Source organism: Strongylocentrotus purpuratus, unplaced genomic scaffold, assembly GCF_000002235.5.
Source record: "Strongylocentrotus purpuratus isolate Spur 01 unplaced genomic scaffold, Spur_5.0 spur5_scaffold_19, whole genome shotgun sequence".
Classification (NCBI taxonomy): Eukaryota; Metazoa; Echinodermata; class Echinoidea; order Camarodonta; family Strongylocentrotidae; genus Strongylocentrotus; species Strongylocentrotus purpuratus.
In genome coordinates, this window is record NW_022145604.1 from 18,593,922 (window position 1) to 18,621,662 (window position 27,741).

The window sequence follows — 27,741 nt, forward strand, 5'->3', positions numbered from 1 at the left end:
GATTCTTAGACTGCATATACAACGCATGTTCACCAGTGGCGTTTTGTAAACGAATCACAACGGATTTTGGCAGTTTTTCTTATCTCCGATAACATCATTTAAATCAGGATTGGGTGAGTTACTTCATCATATTAAAATTGGTGCTTATATATAATACAATAATTTGATGTTTTAAATGTTTTTTTATTCTACCAGTCATGAAAAAAGAGGAAATAGGGCACCTTGCTTCCCAGGTTAAAGTGTAGGCCTAGTCCCATGAATTGCATATTGTGTAACGTATGACGTATGGGAGTTGCATTGCAATGCCAATGGCAATGGCGATAGATTTTCACATTCACCTTGTACAGAGACTTTCACGTTATGGACAACCAATAAAAGTATACACTAAACTGGGGGTATTTTATTACTGCCAGCACACGAATCTGGAACCCAAAACCCGTAGAGCGCCGCAGTAAAAAGCGTCCGTAATAAATAATGCAGACGATCCTTATTTTTATGGACGTAATTTGTCAGCATATACAAGGATATCCATGCGGACAATCTTCATTCTTAGACCAGCGCCCCTACTGTTAGTACACTTTCTCAAAGGTTTCATGGCAAACTGCTGCACAATGACAATTGCATACCATTCCGACGAAGGGCAGAGACGCCAAGTTTAAAGATCGGCATAGACCGAAAGCTTCAGTCTCTATACCGTCGGTTGTTCCACTGAGACTACGTCTGGCTCCACTAGACCTCCGGTTATAGAGACAGAACGATCGCCTATGCCAGCCTATGTTGAAGATATCACGGCTAGATTTTAGCCGTTAGGCCCCTCCCACAAACATGAACAAACTTGCCACGGCCGTATTGTTATGCCCCCAAAATCCCCCAAAATGTCATTTTACCTCGTGCATATCCAATTTTACATTAGGCCTAGGCTATAATACATCGGTTTCACTTACTAACTTGATTGAAATAATCCGTTTAATGGTCCCTTTTAAGGAAATTATGGGTCAAAATCGACATCCATGTTGAAAATCTTGCAAGCCGTGTTAAACTCTCGCTGCCGTCAATCTCATCCCTTCTAGTCTACGCCGAAGGCAAAATGATTATGAAGGAAAAACTGTGCGCCATCTACACGTTCGTAATGGCGTTATCACAGTTTTTCCTTCATAATCATTTTTGCCTTCGGCGTAGACTAGAAGGGATTTTGTAAATGTGCTGCAACCGTATAATGGCTGAATAACACTCATACAGCGCATTATACGGAAGCAGCACAATCACGGAAGTGCCAGTCAGAGTCATCACCATTGTGTAGAGATCGTGAATTCACACGGTACACGTGAAAAGGGAGCTGAGCTGTATCGGTCTGGTAAGAAAATTGCCCTTTTTTTGTTATTTTTACATCCGATTTTTAAATTCAGGAGGTAATTAAGACCAAAACTACAGTGTACAACAAAATTCATCAAAGCCACTGTCCAATATTGGTCGGGTGCGGGAAAGTGTGATTTTGGACCCATTTGAGATGTTGTTTACCTACCTCTCCGTGGGACCCTATGGGAGCCCTTAAAGGGAAAGTCCACCCCCAAAATAAGTTTGTTTCGATAGAGGCAGAATAATAAGAAAATCAGGTGAGTGAAAGTTTGAGCAAATTCTGAATGAAAATAAGAAAGTTATGAATTATTGAAGTTGTGATCATTCAAATACGTCACAGCCTGTGTAAGTAAATGATGACAAGATCTTGATTAGATCATCAAACTTTCTTGCACAATCAACTTAAAGAGCAAGGGCATGTTTCTCGAAACCAACGGCAAGACAGACAGTCATAGCTTTATCCGCCAACTATAGAGATGTATCTGATCTTCCTAAACCATTTCACGAAGAGCTATACTAGATGGACATCTCGTGAAATCGATACTATCGGCAAGAAGAGGGGCCAAGACATAGCCTTAGTTGCAATTGCACTGGTTAACAAAAAGGGAATTTCAGGAAAACTGCAATTATTTAAATTAATTAGGAATAAAAAAAATTGAAAATGGTACCAGGGAATAAGTAATGCAATATACTTCAAAATTTGTGTAGATTGAACCATAGAATTACTTGTAAAATATATTTGTGAGTATTTCAATTCATGACGAGTGAATCAGCTATGTTTTTGAGATGGGTTCCCCCAGATATTTTCATTTGATAGTTTATAAAAATACACCCTTATATTATTCTTAGTAAAAATATGATGTTATAAAAGTTTTGTCCAACGTTTTAGGCATCAGCACATAATTAAAATGACAAAAATTCAACATTCCAAGCATTAAAACACATGTTTTAAAAATTCAATTTACACATTTAAAGATACATGTACATGTACACCTGTAGGTAGAGTTTATCTTTCCCTGTGCCGATTTAGTCAAGAAGTTAGACTTATGACGGTTTCGAAAAACGGGCATCTGTGTCACTGTTTGTAACAACCGTTTGAAACTTCTTTCTTCTATTGCATCCAAAGTTGTCCCTAAAATGACATTTTTAAGTCTGTTAATCTGCAGCTTAATTCAGGAATTACTTTGGTTTCTTTGGTCATGGGAGTGTCGTGGCCGAGTGGTTTAAGACGCTTGACTGGAGATGCGAAGGTCGAGGGTTCGAATCCTGACACGACACAAATATCCTTTGGCAAGATATTAACCTGCACTTGCTACTCTCCACCAAGTTGTTAAATGGGTACCCGGTAGGATGCGACCATCATTGTTGGTCAAACAATTTTTGAGCATCAAGTAACGCCTGGCTGGAATGCTCCCCAGGGAGTGGGGATTGTGCACACAGTGTGTGCGGGCAAGCACTGAATCCAATGACTGGGGTAAAAGTATATCTGTAAAGCACTAAGAGACATTGTATTAAGTGCTATATGAGCGGATTATTATTATTATTATTATTATTACTCCTTCAGCATCTAGCCCACCCACCAGCAAGCCACCATGGATGCAGATCTGTACGATGAATTTGGGAACTACATTGGTCCTGAGCTGGACAGTGATTCAGATGATGAGCGGAATGGCAGGGGAGATACCATGACAGACTTTGATATGGTGAGTTTACATGAATGATGAAAACTCGCTTGTTGAGAACCCTGATGATCACTCTGTACCATGATTGTTTGATTGTTTCTTAGTGCTATTTACTAGGTGTCACCAATTGTCTCTAATTTGCTGATTTTTGAGAATCTCGTAAAAAATACATTTAACAATACATTATACATACATGTATAAGCAAATATAAACAATACAAAGAATATGGAAGAGGCCAATAGAGGATGTCTTAATATTTTTCCTACACAAAAAAGTATACTAATGGTCCTATAAGTGGGCTAGTTAAACCACATGCATTTAGAAGTGGTGTATGACTTTGGTCAAGAATTTAACCCCCCCCCCCCCCCAAAAAAAAAATTGGTCAAGAATTTATCTAACAAGAGTTCAGGATGTTGGTAGATACAATGGCAGATTTTGATATGGTGAGTGTAGCTGAATGAAAACAACTGATTTTATTGAGAACCTTGATGGTCACTCTATTAAATGGCCAATGCGGAATCCAAAAATATATATTTTGGGCCTTTTGGCGATATTTCAACATTTATAATCATAGAAATAATGAAGAGTTCTTTGGTTTAGGCCTGAGTCGGTACGGTCGGTCACCCGGTTTCATTTTTTGGAAACCGATGCTCCGAAAAAAGTAATGAAATATGTAAGAAATTGCAGTTTTGCACATCACTAAAATCAATCCACCTTAAAACTTAAGTATTTAATTTTTACCAATCATATTCTAGCTCATCCTGAATCAATCCGAACTGCCAATATAAATTAAATATGGGTTGAAAAGCAGTTCGCCCCATGGGTTTGTTGTTGCCAGCACAGCTAGCTAACTACATGTACTGGCAGGGTCTCTCGACAGGATGAATAAATCGGGTTGAAACTTGAAAGAAACATTAATGTTTGAATAATAAAACGGCTTTCATAAAAATACTTCTTTACAACATACCGATCGAATAATTTTTTAAAGACAAAATAGATATTTTTCTTTTATTTTGAATACCGCATGCTTCTTTTAAAAGCTGAAAATTACTTGCTAATCACAAGTTTGGTACTGATACATTGTAGCTGTTGCAAGGCAACTTCAATCAGACTAGTCACAGAAAAAATGTGCAGTATGTGCACTTCATTAGCTGAAATGGTGCCAAACGAACTCAAACAAATACGTGATTGTAACAAGAAAAAAAAATCATTAAAAACTACGAAAGCACAATTGGAAAGACAACTACTCAAAATTATCGTAAGCAGATACATAACTTGGAGGAAGAATACAATAGTTGTCCAAGAAAAGCCACAGAAATAGTGATATTTACTTGGAGCAATTCATATCCTTGATTTTAATTAAAACATGTGATATATATGTACTGCACAACATTTTGATAATTTTTTTCCCCTGTTATTTTCTCCAAATTTCTATTGGATAATGTATCCTTTAGGTTTCAGGAAGATACATGACCAAAAAACAATTTATCATCATAGTTGGTAGGCTTAGAATATGTTGTGCAAATGTCAGAGAAAAAAAAAATTGATAATAAAGTAATTAAGAAAATATGAATGTGTCATAGAACTAATTTCTTATCGTCCAAATGTCATCTTTCCTAAACTGAATCATCCTACATCTCAATCTTGCAGGGGGATGATGATGAGGGTGTCGACGACATCGATGATCATGATGACGAGGATACCAGCCAGGCCGTGGTCCTCCATGAAGATAAGAAGTACTACCCGACAGCAGAGGAGATCTATGGACCGGACGTTGAGACCATCACGCATGAAGAAGATGCACAGCCACTTACAGGTTTGTTTTGCCGAAAAACTTGAGTCGACAGCTTCTTTAAACTTTAAACGAATGGATATACCCAACCTTTGTTGTGTTTTGATATACCTCACATAAGAAAACATTTTTGAAACCACATCAACATAGATTCAGTATCAAGTTATTAATGCTCTCTTTATCTCTTCTCTGCTTACAGAGCCAGTCATTGCACCTGTCAAACAGAAGAAATTCACTCTCACGGAACAGGAGTTGCCTGCCACAGCCTATGACATGGAGTAAGTTATCCCTGAAGCTAGTCCTGAGTTTGTTTTGGAAAATATTTCATTCATTGTTCCTTGAGTTGTTCTGCACAGCCCTTGAATTTGCATCGTACTTGTACAGTCTTTTGATTTTCTCTGTGTGCGGGAAACCGTTTGATTAAAGCTTTTGGCAGTAATTGTTTTATAGCATTCAATACTTGCTTCATGTCCGAATTGGTTCTACAATACATGCCATGGGGGAAATTATTTTGTAGTCAATTTCCTGTTACTAACTGACTTATCTATAGTCAACCCTGGACTTGGAGACTATACTTGACTCTAACCTTTACCTTAACCCTAACCTTACCGTATAGAGGATGCTTGTTTATCTGCAATATTTGCTCTTGGATTTATTTTTCATTAGTATTTAATAATAAACCCAAGAGCAAATGTTGCTTGAGCATGCTCGTTTGTCAGAATATCCCTGAATTTTACTTGTGACATGAACACCTCTTGTACTCCACCATACTTTTCAACTGATGCCAAGTGATTTATATAATATTTTTGCATGCTTTCCTTAGGTACCTTGCAGACATGATGGACAACCCCAATCTCATCCGCAATGTGACCTTGGCTGGACATTTGCATCATGGGAAGGTTAGTGACAAATATTGTATTCATTTTAGCTCTTGTAGCATAAACGACCAGCACATGAAATATGTGGAATTTATTATGCAATTTAATTCTGGAAAGCTCTTTATTAGCAATGAAAGTTTTTTTAAAGGGCTGTGTTAGAAGCAAACAATAGAATACATACAAATGGGAATCTGATCTTTTACATAGCAAATCCGGACTTTCTAACTCAAAATACTGTGTGTGACACCTCCGTTTAAAGAACATCTAGCTGCTCCAGTGGTTGGTTTTGGGGTTTCCTGTTAGGGATATATGCTGCTGTTTTGCCCCGTTTTTTTTACTGCTCATTTGACCTAAGACTTGTCTCTATTTAGATCTGTCTGCAGCACATTTCAAGTCTGGTAATGGATGCTGAAATTACGGACTTCTTTTCAGATTCTTTCATTCATTTAAAAAAAAAGTCGTCATCATGTTCTCAGTTGCAATGAAAAGTTCACCTACTTAGTCCCCCATTCTAGGGAAGACTGAAAGTGATCTTTCTTTAATGCAGACAACGTAATAATTTATCATTTAAAAAGCTACACCAATATGCAACCAAAATGTTATATCCAGTATCCATGAAAATAAATTCATGCACAATGCATTGTGAAATAGTACAGGCACCTATAAAGCCCTCCACACTCTATACGATCTGACTATTATCTAATTTTGGAAGAATTTGCAGTAGCATCGGAAATAAACATTTAACAAAATCTTAATGATCCATGATTTGAATCGTCATATGATTAATAAATCAGCTCGTAGTGACGTCACACCAGTAGTGCGATAGTCTACGATTTGAAGCTGATTTAGCTTTTTATTCTGACTAGAAAGCTTAAATTCATTAAAATTCTACTTGTTGGCATTCTTATCAATGTTTAGAACCTACGTCAGGAAGATGGTGTTTGTTTAGATTTGAATATCCGACATAATTGCTATTTCTTTGAATATTGGATCGCAGGAAGATTGCACAGTGTGCGTTGGGCTTGAGAATCACAAACTATTCAATTCAGATGAAGAAATATGTATTCATGTACAGTCAGAGAGTGACTTGAGTGGGAGTATTTGTAGTATTTTAGAGTAATAAAGTAGATGTTCTGATGCCTGCTGCAGATCACTCTACTGTACAGACTATAGAGCAATGTATAATGTGTTATGGTGAAGTAAGTGACGTTATAAATTTACTTTGCAGACGACCTTTGTTGACTGCTTGCTTGAGCAAACTCATCCAGACCTGAGGACTAAGGATGATAAACATGTAAGTTCTTATAACATTTGTAAGTCTACACCATTTTACAAAGGAGTTTTCAAGGTATGCATGCCTATCAGCTAATAAAGCCTTACATATGCAGATAATAATAATAATAATACAATATTTATATAGCGCAAAATAAACATAAGTTTCTCTTTGCGCTGTACAAGCATATATATAATCACATAAAAGGAATCAACACAGAGAAATATACAAATCTTATACTACTAAAATGACTAACTTAACAAAGTAAATAACATAATAAAGAGATAGCTAACATGGTCAAAACAAAGAACGTAAGTAAGGATAGTTTAAACCAATTAATTAAGGCCAAAGAGGTACGTTTTTAGTGAAGATTTGAATGTCGCAGAAGTGGGTGCCTGAAACTGGGGAGATTGTTCCAAAGGTTTGGTCCAGCAACTGCGAATGATCTGCCCCCATAGAATATAGTATTGGTTTTTGGTACACAAAGTAATGCTTAATTATGTCATTTTTTAAAATTTTGGCTATGATTGAGCTATGATTGATTCTCTTATGTGTATTTATTGTTCATGTAACAAATTAAGTTTTGTTTTGTATTACAGTCATACCTGCTTTAGTGACCACCTGTCTACAAAGACCACATTTTTTGTTTCCCTTGAAAAAGTTTCTCATTGAAACATGTACAATAGGCACCTGTCTTCAAAGACCACCTGCCTATGAAGACCACTTTTCTTGTCTCCCCTGGGTGGTCTTTATAGACAGGTTTCACTGTACAAATAAATGTAGCCATGATGTCAAATTTATGAAATATATATTCCCGCTTATTATCACTAGAGCATTTAAGCTTTTAGTCCCAAAGGCATTCCATGAAATGGGATCTCAAATATGTATGGTGGTCCATGATAATGTGCTGATTTTATAAACATTTTCTTCTTTCCTTGCAGCTGAAATACACAGACACTCTATTCACAGAACATGAGGTAAGCTAATAACATTGTATAGTTGACATGGTTGGTTTGGTTTCACTTTCCCTTGTCTACCTATTTCTCATCCCTCTTTATAAGTATAAAATAATGGTGATGGGGATGATTGTCTTGTTGATATTGATGATGAGGATGAGGATGAGGATGATGAAGATGATGATGTGATGATAATGATGATGATGTTGATGATGATGATGATGATGATGATGATGATGATGATGATGATGAAATGATGATAATGATAATGGTGATGAATGATGATGAAGGAGATGATGATATTAAAAAAACAGAAATGACATTGGCCATGTTTGTTTCAATGATTGTTTATCCTTCTTTCTGGTCCTCAGCGAGGAGTGAGTATCAAAGCTCAACCTGTCACACTGGTCTTGCCTGACTGTAAGGGTAAACATTTCCTCGTCAATGTCATGGATACACCAGGTAAGTCACTTAAAGGGGGCAGTCCACCCTGATTTCAAATTGGTTTTATAAAGGCAGAAAAATGAGAGAAAACAAATTAGCAAAAGTTTGACCAATATCCAATTAGAAATAGGAAAGTTATGAATGTTTGACTGACTAACACCAATCTGACAAATAACCAAACTAAAAATTACATCACTTCAAATGGCCCAAGAATTGGTTCATTTAGAGTTCTTCTGAATTCCGTTCGGCAGTGTGACGTAGGTAAATGCCCTTCTGTACCACCGCTTTGAAAGTCTGTTGCATAAAAAAAAAGCTTTATTCCACTGCGCCAATCTTTAAAGTTTATTCCTCTTTAAACACTGGACAAGAGGCCTTGGAAGCAACACATCATGAGCAATGCACCTAACATTATAGTATCAGAAATGGTATAAGTCGTTATGGAGTAAGCTCTTATTCTTGAGTACCTGTGAAATGATACCCCACAATGTTGTCCATTGATGCAAGCTTCACAGTGCAATATATACTATTCCTTCTTTTATTCAGGAAAAGATATTATGATTATTTATCATCTGCTATTGAGTACAATTTACAAAATTTTTCAATCTTGGGTAGATTTATGGCGTGAATGGCATGCAAGTTTTGCAATATCCCATCTTCTACAGGCACATTATAAGATAAACTGATAAAAAAATTTAAAGGAAAAGAGATCCCCATATGCAAGTATTACTACTTCTTCTGCATCAATTGTTCTGCAGGTCATGTCAATTTCTCTGACGAAGTGACAGCTGCTTTCAGGATCTCTGATGGAGTGGTGGTCTTTGTGGACGCTGCCGAGGGCGTGATGCTCAACACAGAGAGGGTGATCAAACACGCCGTCCAGGAGAAGCTGGCCGTCACCATCTGCATCAACAAAATTGACAGATTGGTCTTGGAGCTGAAACTGCCTCCTACGGATGCCTACTACAAGCTGAGGCACATTGTGGATGAGATCAATGGCTTGCTAAGGTATGGTGGTGGTGGGGATGGTGGTGATGGAGGTTGTGATGATGATGGTGATGGTGATGATGGTGATGATGATGATGATAATGATGATGATAATGGTGATGATAATGGTGATGATGATGATGATTATGATGATGATAATGATGATGATAATGATGGTGATGATGATGATGATGATTATGATAATGATGGTGATAATGATGGTGATAATGATGATGATAATGATGGTGATGATGATGATGGTGATGATGATGATGTTGATTATGATGATAATGATGATAATTATGATGATGATAATGATGATGATAATGATAATGGTGATGATGATGATGATTATGATAATGATGGTGATAATGATGATGATAATGATGGTGATGATGGTGATGATAATGATGATGATGATGATGGTGATGATGATGATGTTGATTATGATGATAATGATGATAATTATGATGATGATAATGATGATGATAACGATAATGGTGATGATGATGATGATTATGATGATAATGATGATGATAATGATGATAATGATGGTGATTATGATGATAATGATGATAATGATGATAATGATGGTGATAATGATGATGATTATGGTGATGATGATGGTGATGATGATTATGATGATGATAATGATGGTGATGATGGTGATGATGATGATTATGATAATGATGGTGATAATGATGATGATGATGATAATGATGGTGATGATGTTGATGATTATGATAATGATGGTGATAATGATGATGATGATGATGATGATGATGATGATAATGATGATGATGATAACGATGATAATAATTGTGATTATAATGATAATGATGATGATAATGATGGTGATAATGATAATGATGATGATAATGGTGATGTTGATGGTGATTATGAATATAATGATGATGATTATGATGATAATGATGATGATAATGATGGTGATTATGATGATAATGATGATGATAATGGTGATGATGATGGTGATTATGATGATAATGATGATGATAATGGTGATGATGATAATGATGATGATAATGATGATGATTATGATGATGATAATGATGATGATAATGATGGTAATTATGATGATAATGATGCTGGTGATTATGATGGTGATTATGATTATTAAGATGCTTTTAATTATTGAATATGTGGTGATATATGAACCCTTTCCCCCTCCCTCATCCCCCTACCCGTACATCACAAAGATATTCCACCCCCAATACTCGAGCTACGACCAAACAGCTCATAACCCCAACCACTCTCTTTCTCCTCACCAGCGTGTACACCGATGAGGCTGATCAGAAGATCGTATCTCCTCTCCTTGGTAATGTTTGCTTCGCGAGCTCCCAGTACAGCGTCTGCTTTACCCTGTCATCATTTGCCAAGATCTACACCGATACCTACGGGGACATTGACTACCAGCAGTTTGCCAAGAGGCTTTGGGGAGATATCTACTTCAGCCAGAAAACGTGAGTTTGAAGAACACAAAATGCTCTCTCATTTCCCTCATTACTTAAATTACCAAGAAAATTAAACATTACTAAAAAAATTGACGTATTACATTAAAGCTTGCATTAGCGACCACCTCTTTATTAAGACTGCTTGTCATGTGTTCTTCAGAATTATAATCTATTGGAACTTAAGAACACATGCCTATTCAAATGGCTTTTCTTGTTTTCCTTGTGCAGTCTCATAGCGGTTACACTGCAGTAGTAATTAATTATTATTTTGCATCATTCAGAGGCTAGAGTTGTGATAATGTCCCCCTTTCCGTTCTGGAATCTCCCCCATCATGTTGCTTTTCTCTCTCTCTCTGTTTGTTTTTCCTGCAGGAGAAAGTTCACCAGGAAGCCTCCAGTCAGCACATCACAAAGGAGCTTCATAGAGTTCATCCTGGAACCAATGTACAAGCTCTTTGCTCAGGTGTGTTCCTACTCTTATATTTAGCTATGTACACTAAATGGGACCAGTTTCCAAACAACAGTTTGCCTTGCATATGTTTATGATTTGATGCATAGAATTCAACTTCTTTGTAGGCCTATATATTTAGTCATATTTATCTCCATATCATTCTAATTTTTTACAATTTGAATGTCTCATGAGGTTTGTTGGGGGATTAAGTCTCTCCATATGACTTACATTGTATGATTGTTTTTTTTTGTGAGTGGTCCCCGTAAAGGGCAGCTTAGGAAAATGTGGTTATAGTATTATTCTGATTGTTTGATCGTGCAGTCATTCTGTTATGGTAGTATAAAGTCATACACTTGCCTTTATACTGTGACTGGTAAAACTTTCTTGTCTTTATTTTGTGCGCTTTGCATTTTGAGATAGAGAGTCCACTCAACCCTTACATGTTGAAATTCTTGAGTGGTAACCCTCTCTTGTCTCTATGATGTGCACTGTGCATACTGTAGATTTTTGGAGATGTGGAGTTCACTCTACATGTACATATTGAAAATCTTGAGGGGTAACCCTTTCTTGTCTCTATGATGGATGCTGTGCATACTGTATGTTGTTGAAGATCTTTTATGTGTGGATTCCACTCTCCCTAGATGTTGAAAATTTGCGGGTGGCAATCCTATCTTATATCTTTGTATTTTATTGTGCATACTACATTCTGTAGGTTGTTGGAGATGTGGACTCCACTCTTCCTAGAAATTAAACATTGCGACTGGTAACCCTTTTTGTCTCTTTGTCGTGCACTGTACATGCTGCAGGTTGTTGGAGATGTGGACTCCACTCTTCCTAGAAATTGAACATTGCAATTGGTAACCCTTTTTGTTTCTTTGCTGTGCACTGTACATGCTGTAGGTTGTTGGAGATGTTGATTCCACTCTCCCTGGTGTACTGGATGAATTGAGTATTCACCTAACCAAGGAAGAGATGAAACTCAACATCAGACCCCTTCTCAAACTCATCTGCAGAAAATTCTTTGGAGATTTCACAGGTAAGGATATCATTCACACATTTGGAATATTTCAAGTTTCATTCCACTCAAAACATAACGATGAAAGCATATACAAATAGGCCTAATTCATAAGGGTTTTCTTGTAAACCGAGGCCATATGGCAGAAAACCAATAGGATCCCAAAGTCCTGATAAATGTGGACATACCTACAACTTGGTTTGTGCAGATTGAAAAGGGGCAATAATTTCACTCTTTACACTAGTTGAAATTTCAACCCACATTTACTGATGAATCACAAATGACACATATGAGTAGGGGGAAAAAAAATTAAAAATTAGCAATTGATCTTTTGATTGTGCCATATTTCTTGTAGGATTTGTGGAGATGTTCCTACAAGTATATCTCATACTATCACCATCATGTACGTTTCTGAAATAACAGAAAATTGGTCATCGTTATTTGATCGGCCATGATTCTTGCCACATTTGTAGACATATGCATAAATCACATACCTTCACCAAATCACCATCATGAAAATATGGTAATTGCACTATTGATGTGCCCTATTTCTTGCAGGTTTTGTGGAGATGTGCGTAAATCACATACCATCGCCAGCGGACAATGCTAAGAACAAGGTGGACCACTGCTACACAGGGCCAGTTGATTCAGATCTTGGTGATGCCATGATTGACTGCGATTCAGAGGTATGTACACTTTGTGTGTCAAAGAAGATTCAAGAGCAACGTCGATCTGGCGCTGCTCAGTGGCTGCCGGGCTCATAATCAATTGGGCAAAAAGAATTTCCGTTTCGGTTTAATAAAATTTGGAGTGGACTATTATTATTATTATTATATTATTATTATTATGGTTAAATGATGAAGTTCCTTTTTCTTTTTGCTGTTGTTGCTGTAATATGAATGCTACTTAGTTACTTTGCACATGATTTATATTTTAAGATTGCTTGTGAAAAGTTAATTTGGCAGGTGGTTATCTCATCAAATCAGCTCTCAATTAGGATAAGAAAAAGGGGAACATGGAGGATCAACGGGTACCGCTTAGGCACTGTTGGTTGTATAGAGGGCGCAAGTAGCTACAAGTAGTGCAGTCCTGCTTTAATGTTGGTCATGGTTTGAAAAGGATAGCCAGGGTATTTTACTTCATCATAAAAATAAATCTGCAGCAGTTTTGTGGCGTCATATTTGGACAAGGCTTTAGTGTTACCGATTCTCATTTCCAGGCCCCCTTGATGCTGCACACTACTAAGATGTACAGCACAGAGGACGGGGTGAGCTTCCACGCCTTCGGACGGGTGATGAGCGGGACCATCCATGCCAACCAAGAGGTCCGGGTCTTAGGAGAGAACTACACTTTAGAAGACGAGGAAGACTCCAGGATCACCATGGTGGGAAGGCTCTGGATCTCAGAAGCAAGGTAGGTCAAAGGTCAAGGGTTAAAAGGTCAATGGGGGTATGGGAAGGTGTTACAGATATAGAGAGGTTAAAGATATAGACCAGTAGTGGTTAAATTGCGGTTCAAGGGTTTTGGGTGCAAAATATCCATTCATTATTGTTTAAATATTGCCTTCAGAGGTTTAGATGGCAATAATTTGCAAAAAAACAGAAATGTATGCCCAAATGTTCAATGTTGAAGTGCATTTGCGATATCTATCCAGGCCGGATTGATACGATAATTTACCAAATATATTGATTAGTAGGTGGTTTCCCGGCAAAATTTGTATCATCACATATTGGTCGAAACAAATTCTTGGTAATAAGAGCTTCCATTTTATTTCATGAGGGGGGGGGGCATTTACAAAACTTGTCTATACCTTTAAGGGACTATCCATGCCAACCAAGAGGTCGTGTCCTCAGAGAGAACTACACCTTAGAAGATGAGGAGGTTTAAAGGAGCACTATGGATTACAGTTAACAACTAAATTACTCATACCCTTACCAAGTTTTGTAATTTTAAGAACGTGAAAATTGATTTAGTTCTGATTTATGTTTCTTCTATAAGTGGTCAACAAAGGCCCTAGTTCAACCAGTCCACATTTCATTCTTGAGTTACAAAAAACATCAAATTTACAAGGGGTATGAATAATTTAGTTGTTACTGTAGATAATAAAAGGGCAATCCAACCTTTGTAATAAGTTCACTTGTATGAAATCAGAAAAATAAGATAAACAGAATGGCACAGCATGGAGACCTAGAAAATTGAATCCCAAATTAGATCTGCTTTACTATTAAAGATACTGGTACCACATTTTCCCTTCGACTTTGATGGACATGTAGCTTTAAAGCACAGTCGTACAAATAACGTGAGAAAAGATGTATTGTCTCTGTTTCAATGATGAAATAAATAGGGAAACCAAAATCCTGACCCCTTAAAGATATTTCTAAGTATTTTGAAATTCTGAAAATGGACTGGAGAGTGATTCTTTTTAGTGCATTTAGATGCCACTGTCGATACATGTATATTTTAAGCAATGGAAAATTCAGTAACTTGGATATTCCATGACTTCATCTTTTGATGAACAGGTACAAGATAGAAGTGAATCGTGTGCCGGCAGGTAACTGGGTGCTGATTGAAGGAGTGGACGAACCAATCGTCAAAACGGCCACTATCACTGAAAGCAGAGGATTGGATGAGGTAAGATCATATAGCATCGGGCAAACTCTGGCCATTCTTGAAACAAAGCAACTTATTTGTATTGCACTACTTGTTCAGTGAAACCTGTATATAAAGACGACTCAAGGGAATCATGAAAAGTGGTCTCTATAGGCAGGTTCCTTTAAAACTTAGCTGTACTAGTTTATAGGAGGGATAAGACGACCCTGCAAGATCATCAGACAGGTGGTTATCTCATCAACTCAGCTCTCAATTAACATAAGAAAAAGAGGATCATGGGGGACCAATGGTCACCGATTAGGCATTGTTTTTTTTATAGAGGGAGCAAGTAGCTACTTGTAGGACAGTGTGGCTTTAATAAGGGTATCATTGAGAAACCCTATTCAAGACGAAAAATGTAGCCTTTATATACCAGTGGTCTTTCTATACAGGTGATCATTAAAGCAGGTTTGACCATATTAGACCGAAAGCTTCAGTCTCTATACCGTCGGTTGTTCCACTGAGACTACGTCTGGCTCCACTAGACCTCCGGTTATAGAGACTGAACGATCGCCTATGCCAGCCTATGTTGAAGATATCACGGCTAGATTTTAGCCGTTAGGCCCCTCCCACAAACATGAACAAACTTGCCACGGCCGTATTGTTATGCCCCCAAAATCCCCCAAAATGTCATTTTACCTCGTGTATATCCAATTTTACATTAGGCCTAGGCTATAATACATCGGTTCCACTTACTAACTTGATTGAAATAATCCGTTTAATGGTCCCTTTTAAGGAAATTATGGGTCAAAATCGACATCCATGTTGAAAATCTTGCAAGCCGTGTTAAACTCTCGCTGCTGTCGTTGTTGTTTTTGTTGTTTTAGTTTTAAGGGCGTGTGTCATTCAATTGTGAATATTTACGCCGAATTCAAGTTTTTTCAAGTCAATCTTATCCCTTCTTGTCTACGCCGAAGGCAAAATGATTATGAAGGAAAAACTGTGCGCCATCTACACGTTCGTAATGTCGTTATCACAGTTTTTCCTTCATAATCATTTTTGCCTTCGGCGTAGACTAGAAGGGATGAGATTGACGGCAGCGAGAGTTTAACACGGCTTGCAAGATTTTCAACATGGATGTCGATTTTGACCCATAATTTCCTTAAAAGGGACCATTAAACGGATTATTTCAATCAAGTTAGTAAGTGGAACCGATGTATTATAGCCTAGGCCTAATGTAAAATTGGATATGCACGAGGTAAAATGACATTTTGGGGGATTTTGGGGGCATAACAATACGGCCGTGGCAAGTTTGTTCATGTTTGTGGGAGGGGCCTAACGGCTAAAATCTAGCCGTGATATCTTCAACATAGGCTGGCATAGGCGATCGTTCTGTCTCTATAACCCGAGGTCTAGTGGAGCCAGACGTAGTCTCAGTGGAACAACCGACGGTATAGAGACTGAAGCTTTCGGTCTATGACCATATAAGCTAGAAGTATATAAAATAGTTGACTGTGAGCAAATTTAGATAATGTGTAATGAATGATACTTTCAAATCCGTGGATGTAGAATTGTTATTTTGTTCATTAGGTTCATTATGATAGATATATTTGACGGGACTTCAGACCTGCTTTCCCCAATTTGATGAAAACTGTCAAATCAGAAACTGATACAGTTTCACAAAAGTTTCCTGCTGCTAAGATGGCCAGTATAAGCAATTTGCAAAACTTTCATGGTGCGAAAGTGTCTGGTTTTATAGTGTGTTAATGTGTAATATACATCTGGTTTGTTCAGACTATTAACATCTATGATCAATACTCTCACTGTTCCTGAAGGTGTATATTTTCCGACCTCTGAAGTTCAACACAACGTCAGTCATCAAGATAGCGTGTGAACCAGTCAATCCCTCGGAGTTACCGAAGATGTTGGATGGACTAAGGAAAGTCAATAAAAGCTACCCACTCATCACAACAAAGGTATCATGGAGCTCTGTTAGTTATCTTTGTTAATTAGTTGAAATGATTTGGTTTGGTGTGAAAGGTTACCCTCAAGTCCCCACCAAGAATGAAAGAATAAATTAATGAGCAAGTGAACTGAATGAAGCAAACAACTAAAGCTACATTTTATTTCATCAAAGGTACAATTTAGCCAAGATTTCACAAGTCCATTTTGACTTATTGGATGTGATTTGATTTTGATATGACATGCAGACCCCAGCCTGAAATAGTGAAAGATTGAATGAATGAACAAACATTGTAAACAAACTACAATTAATTATTTAAAAGGTATTTGTATATAGTAATGAACATTACTTGGTGATGGGAGACTGAATTTGCAGAAAATTGCTAACAACAACTGTGGTTCCCTGGAACTCAATGATATATATTCCTTCCATGCTTATATCTGATTGTAGTAAGAAAATTGTTTCCTTACTGCTTGTTTTAACAGGTTGAAGAATCTGGAGAGCACGTGCTCCTTGGTACGGGAGAGCTCTATCTAGACTGTGTTATGCATGATCTCAGGAAAATGTACTCTGAAATCGGTAGGTATCTCCCTCCTACCCCCTATGGCTTAGGGATGCATGCTCCCTATCAAATGGTGAAGAAAAAAAAAAGATTAAAAGAAAGAAAGAAAAGGAAGGCAAGGTAGGAGGGGAAAAAAAAATCCTTCAACTCACTCCTACATGCTCCACTTAAACGATGGTCTTGTGAAATTGCATTTCATCCACTTGAGAATAGTGCCCGACTGATTTTTAGAATCACTGTCATGTTTCAAGAAATCGACTTAAGTGATTGCAATCCCCTAAGTAACAGTCTGATTTTCAGACCCTTTTACCAAATGGTCATACGTTTTGTGCTGCAGAAGGATTCAATCAGTTTAATTTTGGCCATTACAAGTAGTGGGTTATTGATGTAGACAAATGCTCATGTACCCTTTACAGTTCATTTTATGTATGGTATTACCAAAGAAGAAAAAAGCCAGTTAGTCAGTCAAAAGTGTCTGACAGTGAAGTCTAGCAAGTGAACAGGTTTCCTTGCATAATTTGAATACTAGGACACTGCTAACGTTTAAATTTCACAGATAGGATATACATGACATAGTCATAACTCCTGCAAAGTTCTACAGAATTTGATGTTGGATGCAAAAGGGACATAGTATCTTTAAGATTGGTGCCCCCCTGATTTTTGAAATCACTTTCATTTTTCAGCAAATATATGGAGTTTGTTTCACATTCAGCTGTAGATGACAGGTCAATATCCTTCTTTTTGGTATTTTCTGTGCATGATCCAAATGCATTCTTAAAGGGGAAGTCCACCCTGAAATTAAGTTAGTTTTAATAGGAGTAGAAAAATGAGAGAAACAAGTCAGTGAAAGTTTGAGCAAATTCCGATTAAAAATAAGGAAGTTAGGATTTTTGAAGTTGTGATCAATCAAACACAAATTGGCAACTCTATGACGTATCATGCGAGCTCAACTTCCATTTGCTCAGTACTAAAAAAACCTAAAATTTTCATTTTCCCTCAAGAAAAATTTCAACCATACATGCACCCTAAATATAATAATTGCAAATATGTTTCTATACTCCCCCTGCAAGGAACAAATATATATTCCGTCATCAATAACGAAGAAAACATGATTTTAAGGAATATTATGCACAAAGCAAATGAAGGAGAGCTCGTATGATAAGTCACAGAGTTGCCAATTTGTATTTGATTGATCACAACTTCAATAATTCATAACTTTCTTATTTTCGTTCAGAATTTGCTCAAACTTTCACTCACCTGATTTTCTTATTATTCTGCCTCTATCGAAACAAACTTATTTTGGGGGTGGACTTTCCCTTTAACATGCCATGCTTAACAGTGTCATCCTTTTAGGTACTCCTGTATCATTTACCAATATTTTATATATTTTACCCGTATCAGACATCTCAGCAGTGGTTTTACAAAATCATATTACACTTGTTGTAATCCTAAAAGAGCTAATCAGTAAATATGAGACCATATTACCCTCTCATGAAAAAGCCTATGGACTTTACGTGTTAAAAAAGCAATAAATATAGTCTCATATTGACGGCGCTGTATTTTGTCATTTTCATTGCGCATCTATTATTCGTACGAGAACCTGCGCACTTTGCGCGCACTCTATTGTGTCGTAATAATCACACTAAATTAGGCACACTGTTTGCAGTGTATCAAAAATTTTGTCAAGCACTGGATGCACAGTGCTGGTTTGACAAAGTTTTTTCAGTTCTATGAGATTGGCATGGTTGATTTATGTATTTGCTCTAGATGTCTGATTTGGATAACAATAACAATATTGACTGGCTTAACTTTCGGGAGATACCACATATATTGCCCTCACAAGACCCATATTGCCCTCGTCTTTGACACAGGGCAATATGAGTCTAGTTTGGGAAATATATGTTGTATCTCCCTCAAGGCCAGTCCATATTATATAAATATACAACCCGACCTTTGACCTTCCTTGCAGACATCAAAGTAGCAGATCCTGTTGTGGCTTTCTGCGAGACTGTTGTGGAAACATCTTCTCTCAAATGCTTTGCTGAAACTCCTAACAAGAAGTAAGTCAAAGTCTGGTATTGCAGTAGCATTCTACCCTTCACAGATTGCATATGTGTGCATTTAGTAGGTGGGTTAGTTGGTGTGTTTTACTTGACAGCTAGCATGACGGCTGTAAGTCCTCTTTAAGGGACTTGGTACAATGAGGATTAATGCCTTGTACGGCCTGTTAAGATATGGATATGCCCTGTGGTGGGCCTGAGGCCACCGCAGATCCTCTGCAGCAGCCGCAGGTATCTCTCGATTTCAGGGGCGGTATGCCTGTCATATCCTAGCCGTAGAGCAATTGTGACCTCGGCGTAACCTTTCATCTTTCAATGATTGTGTTATAAATTTGATGATTTTTTTTTTTTCAGGAACAAACTGACAATGATCGCTGAACCCCTGGAAAAGAATCTCGCCGAAGACATCGAGAATGAAGTCGTCCAAATCTCATGGAATAGGTAAATTAAACATAACATAATATTGGTGACTGCAGCCATTGTAAGCAAGATTTTCTGTTTCATCATGTTGGTCTACAAACGTTCCCAACTTCAGCACTATGGAAATATAATTGTATCAACAAATCTTAGTATTTCATGTCAACATAATGATAATAACGATAGTGGGTTCTGGTTCTGGTAGTGATAATGTCCAATATGGTGGGTTCACAGTCCACAGTGCCATCTAGCGACACCATTGTTTAGTAGATTTCACATGGTTCATCTTGGGAAAAAGTTGACAAAAATATCAGCTGTGGCCTCATTATAAACCCAGAGGTAAGGGGATTTAGTCAGAGTTGCCAATTTGTGTTTGATTGATCGCAACTTCAAAAGTTCATAACTTTCTTATTTTTAATCAGAATTTGCTCAAACTTTCACCGAACCATTCCTGTCATTTTTCTGCTTCTAATAAAACTTATATATTAGGGTGGACTTGCCCTTTAATTATGAACTTCAGTCTTGGACCAAACACTATACCCAGTCCAACTAAGCCCTATCCCTAGACCTACATATTCTAAAAACCAATTGCAACCTAATGCTAACCCTAAATCTCTGATGATATGAGTACTTATTACTAGAGCGAATGTCAGGTCACCTATCATAATTTGTATTTGAAGTTGGACACAAATCATGTGCAATCCACCTGTATGTTCATCGTTCCTACATGTATGTGGATATAGTATATTATAAGTTATATTCTTAATATTCGTCATTGTTTTTCTCTATTCATGACAGGAAACGACTGGGAGAGTTCTTCCAGACCAAGTACGACTGGGATCTGTTGGCTGCCAGGTCCATCTGGGCCTTTGGACCTGATGCTACAGGACCAAATATCCTGGTAGATGATACACTGCCATCTGAGGTAGGTGCTCTTGTCGGGACCAGGCCCCAGTTTCAATTCAATACTTTATATTATGTCAGTATTTTACTTAGCATTTATCTGAGCTAAGTAAAATGCCCTGAGATTTATTAAGGTCCCATCCAAGTATTTTACTTTAGTTAGTAAGTAACTGTATTAAAGCCAAAATACTTGCTAATGGCCATTGTATGATGTCATATAGTCAACCCGTAATTACGCACAATAAACATGTTGCATTAAATGCGCAGCTAATGGCCTCGGCATTCCTGCCAACTGTTTAATCAGAATATTCTTTTTTTTCAAAATTCTGAATGACCAAATAACTTTTTTTTATAATTTTTTTCAAAAAACAAATTTGGACTGTTTTACCATGTCCGTGATTTGAGAGTTTGCATATTGCGTGCGTTGAATGGCTTTTTTTATTTACAGACTTACCATGTATTGCCAGTTACACTGCCGCTGCATACATGGCCATGGTAAGGCCGTGCGATCGCCTGTTCAATACACACATACATGTATGCCCGTATCCTCACGGGGTTTGATTATTTTGTGTGTATGTTTTCTAACCAGGTGGACAAAGATCTACTGACTTCAGTGAAGGACAGTATTGTGCAGGGATTCCAATGGGGTACCAGGGAAGGGCCACTTTGTGATGAACGTAAGTATACAAGTCTTGTAGCTGAATGTTTTCTTTTTTAATAAGGGAAGCCCTTATAACTGTTATATGAGATGTTCCCATTAACCCTATAAACATGAAACGGTCCTAAAAAGAAGGTCTTTATTAAAAAGAGCAAGCGAGTATATTACATATTTGATGAACAGCATTGAAGGGAGACGTAATTATTTGTTTTCCTTCAAAGTTAAATGGAAGCATGAACAGAAATATGGATTGCCACCAATCTTTTTATTATAAATAGTTTTTGCTGTAATTTAGTATAGAGTCTCATGAGAGAATTGAATAGGTCCTTTGTATAAATATTTTCTTCTCTGTTTAATTTCTCTTGCCAGCAATCTGCAGTGTCATGTTTTAAGATCTTTGAGGGTGTGATAGCGAACGAACCCATACACAGAGGATATGATAACAATTTCTTTTTGGTTAAATTCAAATGATTGCCATGCTTAGGACTATATAAGGAATATTCTGATCCATTCTTGTGAAAATAGTTTGTTATTCAGTCATTCTTTTCTTGATGCTGTCCTATGAGAGTTAAATGGAGAGGTCCTGTGTTACTGCTTTCTTCTTGTTTTTTTTTCACAATTCTCTTTGATTTCCTTTTGCTGCTAGCGATTCGTAACGTCAAGTTTAAGATTCTTGATGGTGTGATAGCCAGTGAACCCATCCACAGAGGAGGAGGGCAGGTCATTCCCACATCTAGGAGAGTTGCATACTCGGCCTTCCTTATGGTAAGTGGTACAGGGTGTGTAAAGGCCTTAAAGTCCCACAGCACTACTTACAGCTACTTGCGCCCTCTATACAGCCAACAATGCCTAAGCGGTACCCGTTGATCCCCCATGATGCCCTTTTTCTTGTGTTAATTGAAAGCTGATTTGATGAAATATCCACGTGCCAGTGACCTTGCGGGGAGATCTAATCCCTCCATACCAAACTAGTGAAGAGGGGCTTTAAATATAGAATTTGGCATAGCTGCCAACCATTCCTATTTTGGAAGAATGATTCCTATTTGTTGACCTTCAAACTAAATGTTATGAACACTAGACCTTTTCTTACCACAAAATAGTAGTCAATGTCCATGTATATTGCATTATATTTCGCTGACACTAAATTTGGTTACATTGCCAATAAATGTGAATGTGCATGCAAAGGGCTCTGAAGCAGCGTACCCTGTAGTCCCACCAGAAAATACTCCAACTTGCCTATGACTCGAGGTTGAGGGAAATTTGATATATGATGAGAATTCCATGAGGTGGTAGGATAGGGCACAGTGCATTACACGTGACCTGTCTGTCGTAAAAGTGAAGTACACTCTTGGTGACTGACAACACCTGTTATTGGGTAAACACCAGAAGGGTGTCGACTTCCCCATGAAAACCCACTACTATGCATCTTTAAAATATGAGGAGCTACCATAGCCAAGTACTTGGGCACCAGGTCCATATTCCAGGAAAAGGTTTCATTCTTGCTTGGTAGACCGACAGACTGAGGAAACAAGGAGTGGGCAATAGCTTTGAAAACAACGCACAACTCACATCTATACAAAGGAGACATGTGGGTAGGAACCGCTAGTTGGATTTCACTAATTTTCTGTGCTCGTTAATCTGCTATTCTACGGTTTATACCAATACCATTTAATAATAATAATAATACTCGGTTCTTTTATAGCGCATAACACATTACAGGATAGCATGTCCCTATGCGCTTTAAATAGAAAGGAAAGAATTACAAGAACAAGTCATACAAATTAGAAAATCCACTTAGAAACAAAGTAGTACATGTAGTGTTGGACACTGAGTTCATGAGTTTACACTTTTAACATTGAATAAATACGTTTTAAGAGAAACCTTAAACTTGTTTAAATTATTGTGATTTCTCATGGAATCTGGAAGTGAATTCCATAAAACTGAGGAGGCATTTATCAGGGAATCATTAGTAGTCTTGAACTTTCAATGCAGCATTCAGTTCAGTACCTGTTACACTTGGGAGAATTTATTTTCTGTCATTACTAAAGATTACTGTTCAATTCTAATACCACTTTGACTTACAGGCCACCCCAAGGTTAATGGAGCCATACAACTTTGTTGAAGTGCAGGCACCCGCTGACTGTGTGTCGGCTGTCTATACTGTACTCGCAAGAAGGAGGTAAGTTTAATGCCACAGTTACAGACTTAAATTAACAATAAACCATTGTAATCGATCATCCTCAATATATTGTTCATTGTTGTAGTGTATTCTTCTTTTTTTAATTTCATTAAAAAAAATGTGTTCTTCTAAAATCAATTGTGGGAATCAAATGATTGGTTGAGACCCTACACGTGGCCAGGCATTTATTTTTGCTGACACATAATTTTGTTAATGACCAGTCATTAGTAAAATCATGTTATAAAACATCATTTTATAAAATAAATAAAACATTATCTCATAAAACAAATAACCCACATCATTTTGTTCGGGCATTAGTAAAATTACCCAAACTCGGTACCTTCGAAACAGTCCAAACACCCTTGGCTACCGCCTTGGGCGTGTTAGACTGTTCCAAAGGTACCTTGTGTGGGTAATTCTTACAAATGCCCAAACAAAATGATGTGTATTATTTGTATGATAATGCTAACCAAGATGCACTTCATATTTGTAATATGCAGTAACACAATTTTTGTACTTAAAAATATGTAGTGTAGTAAAATATGAGCAATTATGATGCTGTACAAATGCAAGGGCAAGTCCAGGATATTTTGTCGTTTAGGATACCTACTGTATCAAAGGTTTGAATATACCCAATAAATTTAATAAGTTGATAACCCTTCGATAGATTGGATCAGACCGATGAAATTGATACTTTCAATGTTATCTATGCTCATAATTCCACAATATCAGGAACCTGTTTTACAAAGCCTTTTTTCAATGACAAATTACAAATATCAGTGACAAATCTGCTGATAACCAATCAGAAGCAAGGATTTCACTGGCTTATAACAAAAACTGTCATTTGTCACTGATGACAAGTTTTGTGAAATGGGGCCCTGGTATCATACATGTATGGAACATGGTATGACCAAATACATTGGTCTTACCCCTAAATAAATTGCCAACCAAACCACTGCAGAGATAACCTCTATCTGCTGTTTTCTCTATCTACAGAGGTCACGTTACCCAGGATGCACCTGTGCCAGGGTCACCGCTGTACACCATCAAGGCTTTCATTCCAGCCATTGATTCGTTCGGCTTTGAGACGGATCTGAGGACACATACACAAGGACAAGCTTTCTGTCTCTCTGTCTTCCATCACTGGCAGGTAAATCATCTCATCTTCCACACTTATCCATGTATTTTTGCGCTCGATTACTCAATTTTCTGACCCTCTGTCTTTGATCAAGGACTACATGTAGGTACATTGTATCATCTCTCTTTCTGGTTTACTAACATATTCAAATTTATGGATGTTTTTTCTTTCCTGGGGACCTATTCCATTAACCTGATATTAATGAAAGAACTACAATACTTGGAATCCAGTCTGCATACATTATTTGCTGCTATGTCGGGCAATGTATATATTAGAAAACCAGTCTATTCTTGCTTGATATTGTTATTTCAATGACCACCTGCACAGAAATATGGCCTGTTTATAAAGGTTTCTAGATTGCTTTTAAATTTCCATTGTAAAATTACTATAAACCGGTGACAGAAGTGTTGCAGTGTAGCCTCTGAAGACGATAGCTTTTATAATACTCACTACAATCCTTCTGTGAATTGGTGCTTTTTATTTGTGCTGATCAGCACTCATGGTATCCATATGCATGTGCAAGTTGGCAATACATGCTAAGTAAATGGTTAAAGACAAATTGACATAAAAGTCTCCTACCTTCAAAGGCCAATTTGTTGACTGTCTTTTGTGTTCTTTATATGTAGGATTTGACAAAGACACAGTCTTTTTATCTTGTGCTAATCAGAGTCAAACACAAGACTGAACACGAAGCCAAAAGCAAAGATATAAATGGAAAAGTTCTGCTTTATCTTTATATTTGCGTCATACTTTTATAAGTGCAGGATGAAAATTGTCAATGTGTCCGTATTCAAATATATTCTTTGATTTTGTGGAAGCACTAGCATCCTCTGGCAAGACATTAATCCACATTTGCCTCTCTCCACCAAGATATAAATGTGTATTTGATATGCTAGAGCGCTACATATTTGGCTGCTTGGCTATGATGGAAGAAGCAACATTTATTATTAATTAATAGTAATAATGATAATAATAATGGGTTTTTGTATAGCGCTGATGTCTGTCAGACTTGACACCCTGGCGCTCCACAGGATGGCTGCTATCATTGCTCTCTAGCATTTCAAGGAATTAATTCTTACCAGATATTGATCTACATTTGCCACTCTCCACCCAGGTGTTAAATGAGTACCAGTAGGAAGGAATTCCTTAATTGCTGTAAGCGAAGAAATTGGCTGCCTAGCAGAGTTGGGGTAATAGGTGGAGCACCTTGAGCACCATGCATGGGGGATATGTGCTTTATAAATATCCAATTTTATTATTATTACCCAGTTACCTCATCTGGGCTGAGTGTGGCAAATAAAGATGGATGTCCTGCCAAAGGACACGGTTCTGCGGCAGGACTCGAACCAAGAACCATGTGATCCTCAGGCTGATGAGTATCCACTAGACCAGGTCACCTCCACAATTACTAATCATCTTTTCATCTCCTTTTTCCGCTCCCTTGTAGATTGTCCCTGGTGACCCATTGGATAAAGGTATCATCATCCGACCTTTGGAACCCCAACCAGCCACTCATCTAGCTAGAGAGTTCATGATCAAGACAAGAAGACGAAAGGTATATTTCGAGGGGTCAGTGACACAAAGACGTAACTCCATTTTGGCCATTTGAGAAAAAGTGGTTTAAAGATAGAGGTCCCCTTGGTCCTTAAGGAGTTAAGTCTATGTTTCACTAGCCATTGACTTCAATGGGGTGTTGCATGGAGTTATGTCTTTGTGTTTCCTGGAAAGCCCACATTTTTCTGAACATTTCGATATCAAATACTCATTTTGGCAAAATATGGAATTACGTCTTTGTGTTGCTGAACCCTTGATTCCTCATACCGATATTCGTTTATGGAAACCCATGGGTTTTATGGGATCAGCCCCTCCAAAAGCTAGATCCAGGTACCCCTAATCACAACAACAATAACAACAAAATACAACAGTAGAGCAGTTGTTTGGTTCAAATTTTTTTTCTCAAATGGGTACATAGTACACCACCTCTGACTGATTGAAAGTTGCTAAACTAACATTATATTTTAACCTGATGCCTGCATTTGATAGCCTAGCCAAGACTTTCCATAAATAGGGATTTAATTTGAAAGGGATGTAGTTCAATTATCTTTACAATTTATTCATAATGATAACAACAACAGCTAGAAGAACAGACCATACCATATTTGTTTCTCATTTGCTGCCATATTATGAGGTACAGCATTTATTTCAAATTACCACTTGAGAAAAGTTCACGTTTTACATAATGAACAGCAGTATTACATCTTATCTTTTGTACTTCTTCCTTTTTTTCTTCTTCCAGGGACTTAGCGAGGATGTTAGCATCAACAAGTTCTTTGACGACCCTATGTTGCTGGAACTCGCCCGTCAAGATGTGATGCTCAACTATCCCATGTAGAGACCTTCATGATGTCTTTCTTGTTGGGAATCTTTGTATTTATACTTGTTTCTATGGTAATTTTTCCTCAAAGACCAGGCTTTAGAACCGCCTGACCCAACCTTTGCTCTGATGATGTCTTACCTGCCAGCCAGCCATCCCTATTTTGGAGGAATGATTCCCTTCTTTTGGCCTTCAAACTAATGCTACATTATGAACCCTAGATTAATCTCTTATTTCTTGAAATTCCATGAAAAGGATACAGGATACTCTGCTTCCTAATTTTGCTTAACAGATATCTATTTTTACAGTTAGGAAGGTTGGGCTGTGCTTCATGAAAAATGAGCATGGAGCAATAGCAGCCAGGGCATTCATTGTCAAACCAGCTCTATTATGAGGTGCAAATCCCAACATCTTATATGGGTTAATTTGTTTTTAATTCTGACCAGGAAAATAATTTGTTCTAAAGGGCTTGTTAATCCTCTTTGCCATCCTTAAATTGGCAACACTCCTGCTTGATTTCTTTTATATTCTACTGATCAAACATAATGGCCCGGATTCACAAAGGAGGTTTGTCGACAAACCGAGGTTTATGTAC

The 27,741-nt window shown here is 37.5% G+C and overlaps 1 protein-coding gene across 1 annotated transcript; it reads left to right on the forward strand.

The window, feature by feature from the left end:
* Positions 1–27,740, forward strand: LOC588702 (116 kDa U5 small nuclear ribonucleoprotein component). The gene is made up of 26 exons (XM_030990508.1): positions 1–113; positions 2,921–3,059; positions 4,689–4,854; positions 5,030–5,108; positions 5,654–5,729; positions 6,937–7,002; positions 7,923–7,958; positions 8,309–8,399; positions 9,137–9,386; positions 10,655–10,846; positions 11,210–11,300; positions 12,189–12,324; positions 12,862–12,989; positions 13,523–13,716; positions 14,823–14,934; positions 16,728–16,868; positions 17,341–17,434; positions 19,387–19,477; positions 19,832–19,918; positions 20,693–20,819; positions 21,387–21,474; positions 22,102–22,220; positions 23,540–23,634; positions 24,631–24,784; positions 26,220–26,327; positions 27,069–27,740. The coding sequence occupies exons 2-26, from the start codon at positions 2,949–2,951 to the stop codon at positions 27,162–27,164; spliced, it is 2,928 nt and encodes a 975-aa protein (XP_030846368.1). The 5' UTR covers positions 1–113; positions 2,921–2,948; the 3' UTR covers positions 27,165–27,740.
* Position 27,741: the final 1 nt, after the last annotated feature.